Below are 18,818 nucleotides of genomic sequence, written 5' to 3'. Positions count from 1 at the left end.
TTGGATGCTAATGCTAGGAGGTGCCAGGCTCTGATGGGAGCCACGAGAGGTATCACAAAGCCAAGACCCCAACGCCAACAAGAGCCTGGAGAAGTGGCATAAGCCTGTGTGGCTGTGGCAAAACCTGTGTCAGAATGCTTTAGCATGCTGCATTTTCACCACAGCACAGGTTCATCCCAGCTCAAAACTTGCCAGCCTCAAATCTGAGTAAGTAAGCCTGTGTATTTATTTGTGGAGCTGTTAAGATACTTTTGCTCCACATTCAACTCACTGACTTACTTATAATCTACAATTCAACCACATTCACTAGAAGCTAATGTGAGCTTAGCGAGAAGGCCTAAATAGGTTAATTCCATTTGACTGAAACTTCACTGAAGGAAGTTTAGAGAATAAAGTCTCAAATCTGAGAGGGTAAACCTGTACTTTGTGTGTGGAGCTGTTAACTTAAGCAACTTTAAATTCATAACCACGACTGCTGCCCTGAGGCCTTAGAGGACAAAGACTCAGATCTGAGCAAGTGAAACTGAAGGGGGAGAAAGACAAAATCTTCATTAATGTTACAGTGGGAGCTTATTTTTGTTTCAGTTCTGCCGCATCTCATCTGTTCAGTCAGTAACAAATATAAACGGTGGGCAGTTTATGGGGGGGGGTGCAGTTTAGAAACAGGGCAGCGAGGGGCATATACAATTTCTGCATAATCGTGCATATTCATAGATCTTCGTTGAGGTATAGGGACGCACCTATGCCATTTTTAGTAGTCTCTTGGGCATAACAATAATATATTAAAAATAATAATAATTTGTCCTTTGTGATTTTTCATGTTTTAATTTATGACTTAAGGGACACTTTAAAAGGGAATTCCACTGATTTTTCAAACATCCTGTATAATTCAGTGGTTGAGATGTAAACAGAGTATTTGAGAAAGATTTGATGCAAGATGGTTCATTGTTGAGAAACTTACAGGCTGAGATTTATTTACAGTGGTGATGATAGGAACCAGGGGTCACAATGTACATAACACAAATACAGCCATTTTATTTGCTGTCCAAAACCACCAGTGAACACGTCTGAGTTTCAATATGTAATGTTGATGATGGTCTAAATAGTTGGATTTTTCAAGACGTACCAAGTCCTTCTCTCAAAACCGCCATCAGACATCAGGCAGCAACTTTATAAGCATTTTCCATGTAAAACCTTTCTGTGTGCGAGCTTTTAGAGGCATTAAACACTGGAGACGTCTTGTTCCTTTCACCACCACTGTGAGCAATTCGATCACAGTAAGGTTTTCTAGAGCAGAGCATTTCACATCAAACCACTCTACATGACTTCGTTTACATCTTATAGACTGAATTATGCAGAAATTCTAAAAATAGGTGGAATTCCCCTGTAAGCTAAAACTATAGTTGGACTATAAGGTAACACTGTAGTTGATATCAAACATTAGAACATGTCATGACCATTACGAATATCGGTAAGATGACACTGTTATATTTGTATATATGTTGAAAGGCGCCATGAAATGAAATGTATTATTATTATTATTATTATTATTACTGGACATAATCTGTTATGATGACTCATGACATTTTATGATATCTGCCATGCCACATCCACGGTTATGTCAAAGTTACGTTCAAGTAAAGTTTTACCCATAAAACAGAATGAAGTATGTGCAAGCAATCAAAAGAAAAACAGCTTAAAGATCTTCTTGATTCGTCCTTGATAGGAAATATCAGTCTTACAGAGTCTAACTTTGGCTGGAGCATTACTCTAGAATGGCGAAGGAAGATAGAACTATTAGAGAAAAGGGAGTTGATGGTGGAGGAATGGTAGAGAGGGAAAGGATCTCCTTGATGTTCTCTCTGCATCTCTGCTGCATCGCTGCTGTCCGGGTTAATTAGAAAAATGATCTCACAGGGCCGGCGCCACAGCAACACAGACTGCCTTCTCTCTAGGGTCGCTCTAATCTGAGTGTGCTTGGTTCACCGTGGCAACAGTGCCGGTGGCTCTCCATGGCTCGTGCATGACCACAGTGTCAGAGATGAGAACAGGCCAGAGAGAGCAGGCTAAAGAGATGCCCAACACTCCACACTCAGCCCTCACGGCCACCACAGAGATACAGCTCATCTCCATTCATTCGCAATTTAAGCAAGATTAGAAAAAGGAAACGGAGAGGAGAAAAAAAAAAGTTTTGGATGTTTTGGACATACACAAGCGCCAGGCGGAGGGCCATCTGGTGGCTGTGCTGAGGGAGCTAGATGGGTTTTGCTACCTTATGCGCGTTTTGGAGGTTGTTACGGCCTCCGGGGAAAAGTCACGTGACTGTCACATGACTGACTGATATTCCACCACTTGGGAATCCATAGTCGTTGAAAAATTCAGGGCATTTTATTCGATTTTTTGCTAACACTTTCTACATAACACTGAAATAACCATTTCATAGTGTATGCCATTTGCTGTTATAAACAGATAATAACAGATTTTGTTCCATAATACAGCATTAAGTGCGTTTACATGCACTTAATAAACCATAGAGTTTTACACTATCAGATCTTCTGTGAGTCTCCTGGAGTTTCAAATTAGCTGATTACAAGTCAATATAAACGCTTTGATCGGATTACTGACATCTGATTTTCTGCAGTTATCAGATTATTAAGGGCATGTAAACGCACTCAGTGTCATGTTGCCATTACCAGTAATTGTCAAGAAAACAAGCCATAATGTTAAATGTCATGACAGCTTATGTCACATGACAAAACATTATGACATCTGTAATGACAGTTGACTGTAATGGTAACTGGACACTGTTTATGATTGACGGCTCATAACAGCATACTGACATATACCATAGAAAGATATGGCTGTGTCAGTTTTATGTAGCATGGTTCAAGTTAGCCATTTTTCGTTCATCACACCATGAAGAGCAAACGACAGAAATGAAAAACTCAAACATTCAGATCATAAAACCATTTCTTCCAACAGGATACATTTCAGCAACAGACTTAAGTGGCTTGCAGACAGCCATGCTAAAGGTTGCTGAAAAATGCACAACTTCCACAAATAAGAAATTTTTTGCACTTTCAAGGATACTTTCATTTCACTTTCGCTCAACCAAACTTCTTTTTAAGGTATTCTGTTGAAAACTCTCGCTCATTCTGGCTGCTTTGAGTGATGCGGCCCTCTCTTGGGAACATCAATAATTTGAGGGTAATGTACAGTCGCCGGTGACTGATCGGGAATGAAAACGTAGCAGATAGATGACACAAAGGCACAAGCCACTTTGACTGATGTTGCTACTTAAACAGTGCACGTTTTCTAATTATGTGATTTATGGCCATCATTGCGGATTCACTGGCGCTCTTCCCCCAGACCTCCGCCTGCTGCCTTCCATGCCCTTACTCCATTATTACACCATTTATCTGACCTGCTGAGAAATGTTACGATTATTTTAATTAACCAGTCTTTCATTCACTTCTCCATTTCTTTAGTGTAAATGAACTCCAGCTATGCAAGTTGTCAGACTTGAAACTAACACTAAATAATGTCTGCAATCTGGTAATTTTAGCATTTTTTGTACTCAACTACATACCTGCATGTTATACATGTGCATGTTATACACAGTACGTTACAATACAATACGCTGATGAGATTAGATCAAATAAGGAAATTGAAAGTCAAAGGAAATTATGAGCAACAAAGAAGAGTTTCCAAAACAGAAGGTCAAAAAATTATTAAAAGATGTAGAGCAAACGGGACTCCTAACATCCACGCAAGACCTGGTAGACCACCACAACTGTCCTCAAAAGATACAGTATTTAAAGCTTTTGTCTTTGAGAGAGAGGAGAAAATCCATTTCCACTGCGAGAACTCCACACTGTATGTCTGAAAGGATATGTAGCTGTCAAAGGACCCTTATTGAGAAAAAGGAAATAGATAAAAAAAAAAACATCTGCCAATCAAAGAAGCTGCTAATGTTCTCAGAACAATGAAACGTCCACCTTAGAGTCCAGACATCAACGTCGCTGAATGTGTCTGGGATCGTGAGAAGCAGAACATCTAAATCTGAACTTTTGAGGTGTGAAAAATATCCTTGCAGATTTCTATGAAAAACGGAGAATGGAAGCTGTAATGACAACAAAGACTTCACTCACTCTGAATAGTGAAAAATGTAATGTTGCGTTAGTTGATGAGGCTTCTAGGTAATATTTAATGTACTTGCAGATTTTATTACCGATGCAGAAAAATTAACAACTTGTACTTTATGGCTGATCTCACTGGAAATTAAATAAAGGAAGGACGGTCTCTGACTTTTGCACAGGACTACATACTGATTAGTGGAATAATCGTTTTTATTTGTTGTACGCCAAAATCTATACTCATATCAGCTTTAACGATGTCCAGTCTTTGTCCTAACATTCCCTTTGAGGCATCACTTCAGCTCCTGCGCTGCTGCGTGCATCATAGTGATTAACAAGGTGACAAAACACAGACAACTGGTGATACTTCCTCAGTGACACCCCATCTCCCTGATGCGCGTGTGTGTGTGTGCGGGTGTGTGTGTGTGTGGCAAGACCTCACAGCTTGTCTGAAAGTATATTCTCATTCAGTCTGTGCATGTTACTCATTCACACCTCTACACAGGCACAAATGTATGGGAAAACACCTCTGAATGAGCTTCTTGTTTGTAAGTTTCTTGTATTTACTATGCCATTTATTTATATTTACTCAGAACGAAGGTGGGTTTACAATAGAGTTTGTCACAATAATGCTGTCACAGATAAAACTAGTGAAAAGGAATTTGTGAAAGAATTCTGTGATCATCATTTAAAGTCAGTGATCTTTGTGATATACCCCATGAGTTATTGCCTTTGCAAGCAAAGACAGCTGATTACCGTTCCAACAACATCAGAAATTTTGGTCCAAAATGTCAAAATCTGACAAGTGACTTATCAGCATGTGCTCAGATCCTTTACTGTACACAATGCAAGCTCCATGAATATGCACTTCTGTGATGGCACTGCTGAGGTGCTAAAACAGCAGACAAATCTATACAAATTAGCAGCCATGAGTGATTCACTAATGTGAACTGAGCGAAAATTTACTTGCTTTTAATAGCAATGAGGAGGCGGCTTACTTTGACAACAGAGAGAAGACATCATTTTAATTAGAAGCAAGATTCTCTTGACTTAAAAAAAGTGAACAACTACTGCTCTCTTCTTTGGATTTTCACAATTTGTATCCATTTACCAGTTTGTGTATATTGTTTCATTTGTCATTGCTATACAAAAATATGCCAAAGCATCTCAAATACACCAGAAAAAGTTTGTAAATGGCCAAAAATAATGAATTAGCTTATGGAAAAAGCAAGAAGATTTTAATTTTTTCCATTTTCAAGGCTATACATATTCGAAATGGTAATGTTTTCATCTGTAGTAAGTCTAGTTTGTGCAGGATGCCAGACAAAACTTGAGTTTTCAGGACTAATTATTGAAGCTTTAATTTTGTTAAAGTTGTTTTCCCAAAAAGCTCATCTCTGAGCAGATGGGACTTACGCTTGTTCCATGTAGGCTTTCTACTTTTTCTCTGTTTTGTGCTTATGTGTTCCCCTCCGTTTTACTGGCTGAAACACACTCTAGGAATCTGTGTTTTAGTGATTCTTACAGAGCCCAGCTGGTGACATCCCATATAAATAAAAATAATGCATGGCCACGCCTTATTAATGTGTAGGAACAAGGTCATTATGCATGCCGACGACTTAGTAAGGCATGGGAATGTGATAAGTTGTGGCCACAACTCAGTAAGGCATGGGAACAAGATCCTAATGCGTGGCCTTACTAGATCACTGCTACGCATTAGGATCAGGGCAGATTTTGGTATTGAAATTAGTCAGTCATTCTTCATGTGATGTCATTGAAACTGCAGGTCATATGCGCTCGCTACTTTTTAACACACCACAGGTGTTTACTTAGTAAATCTAACGCATGGAGTGACTTGCCTAGATCTGCCATAGCTAACTACCATATGAGGAAAACAGACATTCCAGGTTGCGCTATCTTCTCCAGCCACAAAGGTCTCCGGACTCCTCCTCTTCACCATAGAATGTCATTTTCTCTATGACGTAGAATTGCTATTACTGCACAACACTTTAACTTACATACGACATGCATCAGCTAACTCTGTGTGCACTATTCATGTATTTATAAATAAGTAAAAATACATAAACACACCAATCAGGCATAACATTATGAGCACCTCCTTGTTTGTATGCTCATTGTCCATTTTATCAGCTCCTCTTACTATTTAGGTGCACTTTGTAGTTCTACAGTTACAGACTGTAGTCCATCTGTTTCTCTGATAGCCCACTTTTACTCTGTTCTTTAGTGGTCAGGACCCCCATGGACCGGCCTCACAGGGCAGGTAGTATTTGGGTGGTGGGTCATTCTCAGCACTGCAGTAACATTGATGTGGAGGTGGTGTGTTAGTGTGTGTTGTGCTGGTCTGAGTGGATCAGACACAGCAGTGCTGCTGGAGTTTTTAAACACGTCAGTGTCACTGCTGGACTGAGAATAGTCCACCAACCAAAAATATCCAGCTAACTATGTCCTGTGCACAGCATCCTCTGACCACTGATGAAGGGCTAGAGGATGGCCATCACAAACTGTGCAGCAGCAGATGAGCTGTCGTCTCTGACTTTACATCTACAAGGTGGACTGATAAGGTAGCAGTGTCAAATAGAGTGGACAGTGAGTGGACACAGTGTTTAAAAACTCTAGCAGTACTGCTGTGTCTGATCCACTCATACCAGCGTAACACACATCAATACACCACCACCACGTCAGTGTAACTGCAGTGCTGAGAACAATCCACCACCCAAACAGTATGTGTTCTGGTCCTGACCACTGAAGAACAGGGTAAAAGGGGCTAACAAAGTATGCAGAGAAACTGATGGACTACAGTCTGTAACTGCAGAACTACAAAGTGCACCTAAATAGTTAGTCGAGCTGATAAATTGGATAATGAGCACAGAAAAAAGGAGGTCATAATGTTATGCCTGACCTATGTAGCACGCTTGAGTATGTCTAAAAATCTTATGAACACATGCTATTACTTTCATGTTCTTGTTAGCAGTTTTCAGTGGCACTGAGTCCTGCACACCTGTTTAAATGCCATTGTGAGTAGTGCTGTTATTTAAAACAAAGAAAAATTGCACAGACCTGTGCATTTCTCACTCATTAAGTGACCGTCACCCATGGCGATGCACCTTGGCCACGCGGTTGCCATAGTGAGCGGCGGGAGGTTGTAGGCTTTTAGCTGCCAAGTCAGGGCTGAATGCATGGCCAATGACAGGTCAATCAGTTAGCACAAATGAAAGAATTTCACAAACAGCGGAGCCATTACGGCGAGGAGAATTACCCGACGCTAGCAACCCCGTGGGGTGCTGCCCACAATCTAGATTTCCCTCAATCACAACTCATTCCCATGGTGCACGCAGGGCAATCCAGGGGGTGGATTTCTCCCTTTAAAGCACTTGGAGAGCTCAAATAAGAAACGACGAGGGATCTGTTAACAACACACTCAAAACACACTGACTGACCAGACACTGGTTTAGTGATAGAGAGAAAGATTTCAGCTGGTAAGAATCTAATCAGTCAGAAGTGTCACACTCTACCCAACTGTTTTCTATGGTTTTCAATGTAAGACACATTTTGCTTTCTGTGTTTGCATGCTGGCTGCCTCGTGTTCATCCACCGCGCACAGCTGTCTTTTGTGGAGGTGGGGGGTTCTCCAGGTGTCCTGAGTTGACTAAAGTTTAACTCAAAGCAGTCAAGAAGTCTATATAGTAAGCTTTTTCCTGTGCTGACCAATCAGATCAAAAGCAAGATGTGTAAGGTGGAATCGCTGAATACACTGAACTGTATCATTTCACAGATCAGAATGATTCTGACAAACAACATTTAGCTTGCTTTTACAAGCAGCACCACATTTCCTGGTCAACAGTTGATCACTGTTGTGCCACAACTTTCTGCCTGTACTAATCGAAATGATACTGGCACATCAGAAGAGTCAGAAGAGGCAGCCTTCATTACTCATCCAACATGAAATCCTACAGGTTTCTCTCAGCTGTCTTTGAATAATAAATCATGTTCCTCTGTGTGCTGCGGAACTTTTGTGCAATATCAGTGCAGTCACCTAAAAAGGTAAGCCTGCAGTGCTACATTACTCTCAACCAGGGCAAAGTTTAGTGGTTAACCAGATATCTGTTCATGGACTCTTATAGATATACGAATATCAAGATGCACAACCCTAATAACAGCCAAATCATAGCCAGATATTGGTTCCCAATAATTGTCCTGGATCACCGCTATCTGGCCTATTTTGTTTTCCTAGCTCTTTACACACCTGATGCCAAATATCAGCTAATTAACAAACTCCTTCTGAGTTGAAAGCGTGGGTGGCATGACAGTAATACAGTATACCACAAATGTATACAAAAATAGATGATATTTAAAAATGACAACATTTTAGATTTCTATTCCATGTCTGAACAAATGAATAAACCCATTCTACTCATTTATATTTCAGAGGGCAAAGTCTGGGAACCACTGCTGTTAGATGGTGAACTAGAATGCAATGCATTTCTATAAAATATTTGAGGCAATGTATTATTTTGATATATACATTTAATATGATAATATATAATGTAAATCATTTAAATAATATAGAGTGACAAGGCTGGTCAAGATTAGAAATGAGCAGATCAGAGGGACAGTGAAGGTGGAGCAGTTTGGAGATAAAGCCAGAGAGGCCAGGTTGAAATGGTTTGGACATGTGTTGAAGAGGAATAGTGGATATATTGGGCAAAGAATGTTGGAGATGGAGCTGCCGGGTAGAAGGAGGAGGAGGAGGAGGAGGAGGAGGAGGAGGAGGAGGAGGAGGAGAAGAAGAAGAAGAAGAAGAAGAAGAAGAAGAAGAAGAAGAAGAAGAAGAAGAAGAAGAAAGAAGAAGAAGAAAGAAGAAGAAGAAAGAAGAAGAAGAAAGAAGAAGAAGAAAGAAGAAAGAAGAAGAAGGAAGAAGAAAGAAGAAGAAGGAAGAAGAAAGAAGAAGAAGGAAGAAGAAGAAGAAGAAAGAAGAAGAAGGAAGAAGAAGAAGAAGAAAGAAGAAGAAGGAAGAAGAAGAAGAAGAAAGAAGAAGAAGGAAGAAGAAGAAGAAGAAAGAAGAAGAAGAAGAAGAAAGAAGAAGAAGGAAGAAGAAGGAAGAAGAAGAAGAAGAAGAAAGAAGAAGAAGAAGAAGAAGAAAGAAGGAGAAGGAAGAAGAAGGAAGGAGAAGGAAGAAGAAGGAAGAAGAAGAAGAAGGAAGAAGAAGAAGAAGAAGAAAGAAGAAGAAGAAGAAGAAAGAAGGAAGAAGAAGAAGAAGAAGAAAGAAGAAGAAAGAAGAAGAAGAAGAAAGAAGAAGAAGAAAGAAGAAAGAAGAAGAAGAAGAAAGAAGAAGAAGAAAGAAGAAAGAAGAAGAAGGAAGAAGAAAGAAGAAGAAGAAGAAAGAAGAAGAAGGAAGAAGAAGAAGAAGAAAGAAGAAGAAGGAAGAAGAAGAAGAAGAAAGAAGAAGAAGGAAGAAGAAGAAGAAGAAAGAAGAAGAAGAAGAAAGAAGAAGAAGAAAGAAGAAGAAGAAAGAAGAAGAAGAAAGAAGAAGAAGAAAGAAGAAGAAGAAGGAAGAAGAAGGAAGAAGAAGAAAGAAGAAGAAGGAAGAAGAAAGAAGAAGAAGGAAGAAGAAAGAAGAAGAAGGAAGAAGAAGAAGAAGAAAGAAGAAGAAGGAAGAAGAAGAAGAAGAAAGAAGAAGAAGAAGAAGAAAGAAGAAGAAGAAGAATAAGAAATAAGAAGAAAGAAGAAGAAGAAGAAAGAAGAAGAAGAAAGAAGAAAGAAGAAGAAGAAGAAGGAAGAAGAAGAAGAAGAAGAAAGAAGAAGAAGAAGAAGAAAGAAGGAAGAAGAAGAAGAAGAAGAAAGAAGAAGAAAGAAGAAGAAGAAGAAAGAAGAAGAAGAAAGAAGAAAGAAGAAGAAGGAAGAAGAAAGAAGAAGAAGAAAGAAGAAGAAGGAAGAAGAAGAAGAAGAAAGAAGAAGAAGGAAGAAGAAGAAGAAGAAAGAAGAAGAAGAAAGAAGAAGAAGAAAGAAGAAGAAGAAGGAAGAAGAAAGAAGAAGAAGAAGAAGGAAGAAGAAAGAAGAAGAAGAAGAAGAACTAGCAAATGAAACATATCTGATAAAAATGAACAGCATTAGCTTTTTTTGAGCATCTACCTTGAATAAAATTTGAAACTGCTTGAAAAAGTGTGATACTGATGCAAAGAATTAATTAAATACAACTACTTATTGTATTTGAATCAAATGAGATTCCCAATTTAAATACATAAAAATAAATACGTTATAAATGTGTTGTAGGCTGTTTTTGCCCTGCAACCCCCTCCACTACAACATATATCCAACTGATTCTGAGATTTCTGTATGGTGATCGTTTTGTGAGTTCACTGTCAGGGCAGAGAAGAAAGCAGAAAGACAGGGGCGGAGAGTGTGCAGGTGTGTGTACACGTGTGTGTGTGTATATACGGCAGTGTAGATGGATTGAGGGAGAGTGAGGGGAGTAAAGATGGATGGAGGAACAAGGGGAGCAGGGTTAAAGGTGAAGAAAGGCATGAAGGAGGGAAGCCGTACCTGTCCAAGGATGGCCCCCATCATGCTCCACATGGCCTGGCCCTCCGTCCTCAGCAGCCCATTGACATTCTGCAGGTCCTCCAGAGACTCGCATAGCTGTGGCAGATAAAACAGCAGCAAGGTAAGATAAGATAAGACAAGGACAAGCTGGACAGTTCTGTCTGTCCATTAAAACACACACACATTTATATATATATATATATATATATATATATATATACAGTGCATCCGGAAAGTATTCACAGCGCTTCACTTTTTCCACATTTTGTTTTGTTACAGCCTTATTCCAAATTGAATTAAATTAATCTTTTTCCTCTAAATTCTACACAAAATACCCCATTGTGACCATGTGAAAAACGTTTTCTCGAGAGTTTTGAAAATTTATTAAAATTAAAAAACAAAGAAATCATATTTACATAAGTATTCACAGCCTTTGCTTAATACTTTGTAGAACCACCTTTGGCAGCAACTACAGCCTCAAGTCTTTTTGAATATGATGCCACAAGCTTGGCACACCTATCTTTAGGCAGTTTTGCCCATTCTTCTTTGCAGTACCTCTGAAGCTCCATCAGGTTGGATGGGAGACGTCTGTGCACAGCCATTTTCAGATCTCTCCAGAGATGTTCAATCGGATTCAAGTCTGGGCTCTGGCTGGGCCACTCCAGGACATTCACAGAGTGGTCCTGAAGCCACTGCTTTGAGATCTTGGCTGTGTGCTTCGGATCGTTGTCCTGCTGAAAAATGAACCGTCGCCCCAGTCTGAGGTCAAGAGCGCTCTGGAGCAGGTTTTTATCCAGGATGTCTCTGTACATTGCGGCATTCATCTTTCCCTCTATCCTGACTAGTCTGCCAGTTCCTGCTGCTGAGAAACATCCCCATAGCATGATGCTGCCACCACCATGCTTGACTGTAGGGATGGTATTGGCCTCGTGATGAGCAGTGCCTGGTTTCCTCCAAACATGACGCCTGGCATTCACACCAAAGAGTTCAATCTTTGTCTCATCAGACCAGAGAATTTTGTTTCTCATGGTCTGAGAGTCCTTCAGGTGCCTTTTTGCAAATTCCAGACGGGCTGCCTTGTGCCTTTTACTAAGGAGTGGCTTTCGCCTGGCCACTCTGCCATACAGGCCTGATTGGTGGATTGCTGCAGAGATGGTTGTCCTTCTGCAAGGTTCTCCTCTCTCCACGGAGGAACGCTGGAGCTCTGACAGAGTGATCATTGGGTTCTTGGTCACCTCCCTGACCAAGGCCCTTCTCCCCCGATCGCTCAATTTAGACGGCCGGCCAGCTCTAGGAAGAGTCCTGGTGGTTCCGAACTTCTTCCATTTACGAATGATGGAGGCCACTGTGCTCATTGGGACCTTCAACGCAGCAGTAATTTTTCTGTATCCTTCCCCAGATTTGTGCCTCGAGACAATTTTGTCTCGGAGGTCTACAGACAATTCCTTTGACTTCATGCTTGGTGTTTGCGCTCTGACATGCAGTCAACTGTGGGACCTTATATAGACAGGTGTGTGCCTTTCCAAATCATGTCCAATCAACCACAGGTGGACTCCATTTAAGCTGTAGAAACATCTCAAGGATGATCAGTGGAAACAGGATGCACCTGAGCTCAATTTTGAGCTTCATGGCAAAGGCTGTGAATACTTATGTAAATATGATTTCTTTGTTTTTTAATTTTAATACATTTTCAAAACTCTCGAGAAAACTTTTTTCACATGGTCACAATGGGGTATTTTGTGTAGAATTTTGAGGAAAAAGATTAATATAATTAAATTTGGAATAAGGCTGTAACAAAACAAAATGTGGAAAAAGTGAAGCGCTGTGAATACTTTCCGGATGCACTGTATATACATACATATATACACACACACACACACACACACACACACACACACACACACACACACACACACACACACACTACTGTACGAAAGTTTTAGGCATCTAAGCAAATTTAACAATTTACCTGAGCAGTGAGTTTATCACAATATACATCAGAATAAAGTCGTATTCATAATTCAAATAAACATAAAAACAATAAAAAGTAACAAGAATTTCTTGGGTCCATATTTTTCCTTGACACCTTCACAGCCGCCACGGAGACTCGTTAATATCAGCAATTACATCATGAGCTCAATTTACTGAGCCCTGATTGGAAAACCAGGAGCTGCTTTTTAACGACATAAAATACTGGGCTTCCTCGAGGAGCGGCTTGGAAAGAAAATGGTTAAACAAACACACTAACATCCAGAAAATCTATATATAGATTATATATATAGAGAAATATATATATAGAAGCAAATAAACACACACTACACAAATAAATAGATTTTGAAAATGTGTCTTGTGTGCCTAAGACTTTCGCACAGTACTCTGTGTGTGTGTGTGTATATATATATATATATATATATATATATATATATATATATATATACACACATACATATACATACACACACACACACACACACACACACACACACACACACACACACTAGAATGGACTAGTTGAAGTTAGAGTCCTTTACTGATTCATTTTGACAATAAGCTGTCAAAGTCTTATATAATACAAATGTAGTAGTAGCACTTGAGGCCTCTCAGCCATCAAAGTTTTGTTTTTGGTTAATTGGCTCGTATTCAAAAACATGGGAAAAAACAAAAATCCCCAGAAATTCACAATATTTATAACACTGGGGGTTCTCAGTACAACATAAAACAAGCAGCTTTAATCTGATCAGTCAATCGATAATAATAGAGGCCTAATGGATAGACATAAAAAGGTACACGGCCCCAAAATTCCCTACTGGGTCTTGCACTAAAAACAAACAAAGAGATACAGAGCTGAAGAAAACAAAGAAGTAAACAGCGGTGACATTCTTCTTCCCCTGTATATATCCCACACACACACACACACACACACTTGCAGAGCTCTGGCATTTGAGTGTGCGAAGGCCACTCGGCGCTCCAGACAGTAGATAAGCGTCAGGCAGGCCTGTGATAGGGAGCATGATGAGAGGGAACAGTGGAGAGGTGAAGTTATTATGGGAGTGTGAATCTAAACTACAGAGTGCTGCCTCTTATCTCTGCTGTGTGTGAAGATGAGACTATGCGCAAAAAGGCTAACGCTAACATTTAAAAATCAGCTCACAGTGACAAGAGACTCTTCTCACATGCGCCCAGCTCAACACTTACAACTCATCTGGGTCAAACGTTCGGAAAAACTGCTGCCATTTGGGGGAAATGGATATTAACGTAAAGCTTGAAACTATTCCATTTAAACATGCTCTGCAATCAGACTCATGCTGGACATGATGGACAAATGTTAAAAATGTAGACCTGACTTATTTCATTAGACAATAAAATCAGTTGATATTAAGGTTCCATAGATTTATAGGCATCAGTGCAAGTCCTGAGTACAAAGCACTGACAACTTTTTTTAATGCTACATAAGAAAAATACATTCGGGAATGTGATGCTATTTTGAATAACGGTAAATATTTGGTCGGCTGTACAGGGAACTTTTATTTCTAAAGATGTTTCTGACATAAATTATTTAGTCTTTTGCCTTTTTTCAGGCTTTTCACCTTTCCTCTATTTCTGCCAAAAAGCCAATGTGTCACTTTTGGACATTTTGGTAGAAACTTTTTTGTGGCTGAAATTTCAGTACATCCCTAGGATATACAAATGGCCTTTGCACTCCTGTATAATATGACTATATGTATGGCTTTATTCTGCATACTGAAACCTGGCATGCAATTCAAATCTCTGTAAATTGGACATAATAAGAACTATAATCTCTAATATTCACTTCTCAGCGAATGTGACGGAGCCCTGTCAGGCTTATATTGCAACATTCAGATTTTCTTGATGATTCGGACTCCTGTCCTCCAAGTTTGACACATATCTACTTTATATGTGCAGTAACAGTCGCTCTGCCTCAGACAGCCATTTGTCACCGTCTTCTTCTGAGGCCGGGGTCGTCTTAAAGTAATTCGAGCAGTGCAATTAGCAACACACACTCCATTAATAACGCTTAATATGTGTCGCACAGAAAGACTGTACGCAACATTAACTCCCTTCACTTCTACTGCTCTCCCTTATTCCCTTCATCGCTGGGCCTCACGGAGCGCTGCTGCCTATGTACTGCCCGAGATCACAAGCTCAGAAAAAGCCAAGCACTAAAGAAGAATAAAATAAATACAATTAAAAAGGGGGTGGTTTGGGGTTTACTGTATAGATTTATAAATAATAATGTGTCTTCATGCTATTCCTTTTCTCAGCAGAGCAGGCTTAGTTGCTAGTGAATCTAGCATTAATAGTAAACAAAAAAAAAAAAACAGTAGCAACAATGAAAGAACTTCAAGTTCTGATTTTCCTTTTACTGCATTGGTTTTAACAGTCACGACAGTATTTGTGGTTCACTAGTACGCAAATGTTTCTACAATGACTATATTAAACCAATCAGTGGTTTGTACCAGCACTACCTCCACCAATACATTCAGCATGGGTACTCAGAGTACACTTCACTTTCACTTGACCACAAAATGCAACCGTACTGCACTGCCTGGTGAAAAACACATCAGTAGATACAAGAAGGAGGTAACCTGCTTCAGCTAAAATTGTGTACAAAAACAAAGGAAAAGGTCTGAAGAAAGAAGAAAAATAAATAAATAAATAAATAAAAACCTTCATCCTGATCCAAGTGATTAATCAACTTCACATTCTCGGCACAAACCACAGAGGAGACATAAAATGTTTTTTTTTCTTCTTAACCTTGTTGTACTCCACATGCAGCTTCTCCTGCTCACTCTCCAGCTTGTCTTTCAGGTTCTTCTGCTCCGAGATGTTGTCCTGGATCTGGATCATCCTCATGTTCCGCTCTGAATACCAATGGACACATACAGATCAATGCAAAGATGTTTATCTACTTAAAGGGGAAAAAAAGCACGAGAAAGAGAGAGAGAGAGCTAGCTGATAGAGGATAGGCCTCCTACTGGAGCCTAATGGAGTGTGCGCCCAAGGTTACCCCACACATCTGCTCTTAGCATCACTCATTTGGAGGGCGAGTGCCTCTCTGCAAGGCTACCTACTGAGTGGAATGCATGTCTGGCACTGATTCTCTAATTCTGCCCGCTGTTTTGCAGTAAGAGATGAGTGTTAGAGGATAGTAAGCAGCAGATGTTGCAAGCACAAGCTTTTCTACATTAAAATAAGCCAAGCAACAATGGTGGTTAGGAAAATGTTGAACTTCTATGCAATCATTCTCAAACATCCACAGCATCAATATGCTATAACGCTGAGATGTTCCCTCAACCGATGTAGCTAAAAAGCTCATTTTAGAGCTCTTCAATGCTGACAATGCTTCAGAATGGTGTGTGTTTCACAGCAGCAGTCAGATATTTTAGTTCCAATATTTCCCTGTAACCCTTAAATGCTTGAGCGTTTCACAATTTGTAGGCACCTCAGAAAATTACTGATCTGGCACTTACAGTACTGTGAAAGGTAAAGAGACCACCTTCAATCTTCAAGTATTCAGTTCCAGTGGAAACCCATTATATAGAAGATTCATTTTACAGCGTCAGGGAAAAAAAACACACAAAAAAAAAAAAAACAAGACAAAATAGACAAAAAAGACATTTAAAAAAACATTAAACTGAATCCTAAACAACTAATTTTTTTTCAGCCTTTAGTGTTTCCACTCTTTGCTTTTCGGGAGATTTATTTTTAACTTTTAAAGAAATCTGTAGTAATTTTGTTTTTTTTTTCCCACATCTCCATAGATCAGTCTTAGAAGTTGGTTGCAGCTAAGGCTCACAATCAAACTTATGCACTTCCTTATGCATGTGCATAATCTTCTATCTAATCCCATCAGCTCAGAAATATCTCCTTAAAAATAAATAATTTGTATTTAATGATCATTATGACTAAAAATAAAATGAATCAAGGGTGATCTTATGATTTTTGCATAGTACTGCATCTAACGCTAATTTACAAACTGCTATGACAGTGTACAACTGTCTGCTCACTTTACTAACAAAATTTGGATTTAGTTTATCACTTGTCTAACAGGCTGTGCAACATATTGCTGAGACCATGGCTGAGGTACAGGGGTGGGTATATGATATACATGTGGTATACACTGCAGACCTAGAATAAGCCTAGACTGAACAGGATTTGCATCAGTGCTTCTATGGTTAACTCCAAGACCAGGTTTACTCTACATAACCAGGCCTTATGATTTAATGCTGAACAGTCACATACCGAGGTAGTAGTTGACAAAGTCAGCAGTGAGGGCGGGCTGCTTGTGTTTGCGGCGGCCATCTATGCTGGCGCTCGTGTCGGACGTGTCCACGGGGAAGATGTCTGTGCTGATGCCCATTAGCTCTGCCTTGCGCATTAGCTTCCGGATGGCAGAGGCGCTGGAGGTGAGTGGGCGGGGCAACTTCTCACGCGGGACCCACGCCTGTGGCCGTGTGTTCCTCGAAAGCTCCGCCTTCGCCCGGTACTGCTGCAAACGCGTGGTGATCCTTGCCTGGGGTTATGGGAGAAAACCAAAAAAAGACACTGCATCATTAAAAAAAAACTACAGCAAACTGAAGATACATCTCTAATGGCATTTCATTACTTAATTCATCCATTAATTATTTATTCATTAATCTCTGATCTACACTACAGTTCAAAAGTATGGAATCAATTGTCATTACAATAACTTATTTCATAAAATACAGTGTAGACTAATATGATAGAAATTGAAGATTAAAACACTGATATTTAATTTTTTTTTTTTTAAGTATTTTGATAACAGGAAAAATAATAATTTAAATAATTAAATAACTAAATATATTCACAAGACTGTCATTGCATTATAAAAGAATCATATATAATATTATTCTTATAGTTATTTGATCAGTGAGTTACGAAAGTTCAGTGATATTAAGAAAACAATTCTTAATATTAAATCCCAGAATTAGTATAATATTAGCATCATATTAAAATTGTTTTATGCATATATGTGCAACAAAATGGATTTAATCCATTTTGGATTTATGTTAGGTAAACAGTGATTCCACACTTTTAAATGGGAGTGTATATAGGTGCTAACATAAGCAAACTGTCTTTTTTTTTGTTTTTATTTATTATTTTTTACCATTTGAAAATACCAGCTGCCACTTATATGAACATGTGACAAAGTGGAGCAACAGAAATGGTCCAAAATTCTAAGGAATAAAATCGTACATTAATGAACATGAGCTTTGTTATGACAGATGCTATAAAGTAAGTAGGAACCATTCATATTACTTCATGGTCTCAGCCGTTTTCCTCCCTAACTGTAACTGCTGAGCTGGTGGACACTGAGTGGTAGAAGTACTACAGAGATAGAAGGTGCAGCTATAAGGCTTGGTAGTTCTGTGGTGTTCGCTCAGACCTGGGCCTCTGGAGTGAGCTGCTTCTCTCTCTCATGCAGGGACACTTTGCAATAAGACTGCAGGGCCAGGTAGTTCTTCCTCTTCCACTTCCTGTCAAAGCGGTCAGCATGCTGCTTGCAGTAGGCAAAAAACGGGTCGGCAATGTCCTGGAGAGAGAAGCAATCACCATCAGAGTGCTATGAAAATGCATTTTGTTGATGTGGATATCGCCAGATGTTCCATCTCTTAATATGTGGTTAAGGCAGATCTCTGAAATCCATCACAGACACCGAAGACTTAGCAAAATCTGGTCATCAGTGCGGGTAACACTAGAAGGAAAGTCAAGCATGTTTTTGAAATCTGCAGGTTTTATTTTTCATTAAATCTCCATGATCTTTACATTTCTGATATTGTGCCATTTCGGTTTCGTTGTTTCTCAGTTCTGTGGTTTCTGCAGCATTCGCCGTCATATCGACCCTTTTCCCTTTCTTTTTTGTATCCATTAGTTATTTTCAGTTTTTCCCATTGCAGTTAGGGTAACCTGTAATCTGTTTTAATGTTATTTCATTATTGTTTAGCCTCTTTCTGTTACCGGTGCGATGACTGACAATGTGTTACTGCAAGGATAAATCAATAAACGTATAATAAAATAAATAAATAAATAAAAACGAGTACTTTGAACTGCTGCAGTCTAAAGAAACCTATGGACTCA

The 18,818-nt window shown here is 39.4% G+C and overlaps 1 protein-coding gene across 2 annotated transcripts in view; it reads right to left on the bottom strand.

The window, feature by feature from the left end:
• The window catches only part of phf14 (PHD finger protein 14), a 106,460-nt gene that overhangs the window by 52,724 nt on the left and 34,918 nt on the right, over positions 1-18,818 (bottom strand). For both annotated transcript variants that reach the window (XM_017693106.2, XM_017693111.2), the window contains exons 8-11: positions 18,127-18,273; positions 16,962-17,232; positions 15,474-15,580; positions 10,698-10,793 (exon numbers count right to left, since the gene is read on the bottom strand). In XM_017693106.2, coding sequence (XP_017548595.1) covers positions 10,698-10,793; positions 15,474-15,580; positions 16,962-17,232; positions 18,127-18,273 — 621 coding nt within the window. The remainder of the gene's footprint in view (positions 1-10,697; positions 10,794-15,473; positions 15,581-16,961; positions 17,233-18,126; positions 18,274-18,818) is intronic.

This window comes from Pygocentrus nattereri, chromosome 27, assembly GCF_015220715.1.
Source record: "Pygocentrus nattereri isolate fPygNat1 chromosome 27, fPygNat1.pri, whole genome shotgun sequence".
In the NCBI taxonomy this organism is placed as follows: domain Eukaryota; kingdom Metazoa; phylum Chordata; class Actinopteri; order Characiformes; family Serrasalmidae; genus Pygocentrus; species Pygocentrus nattereri.
Note: the sequence above shows the minus strand (reverse complement) of the source record. Positions and strands in the feature narration are given on the sequence as shown.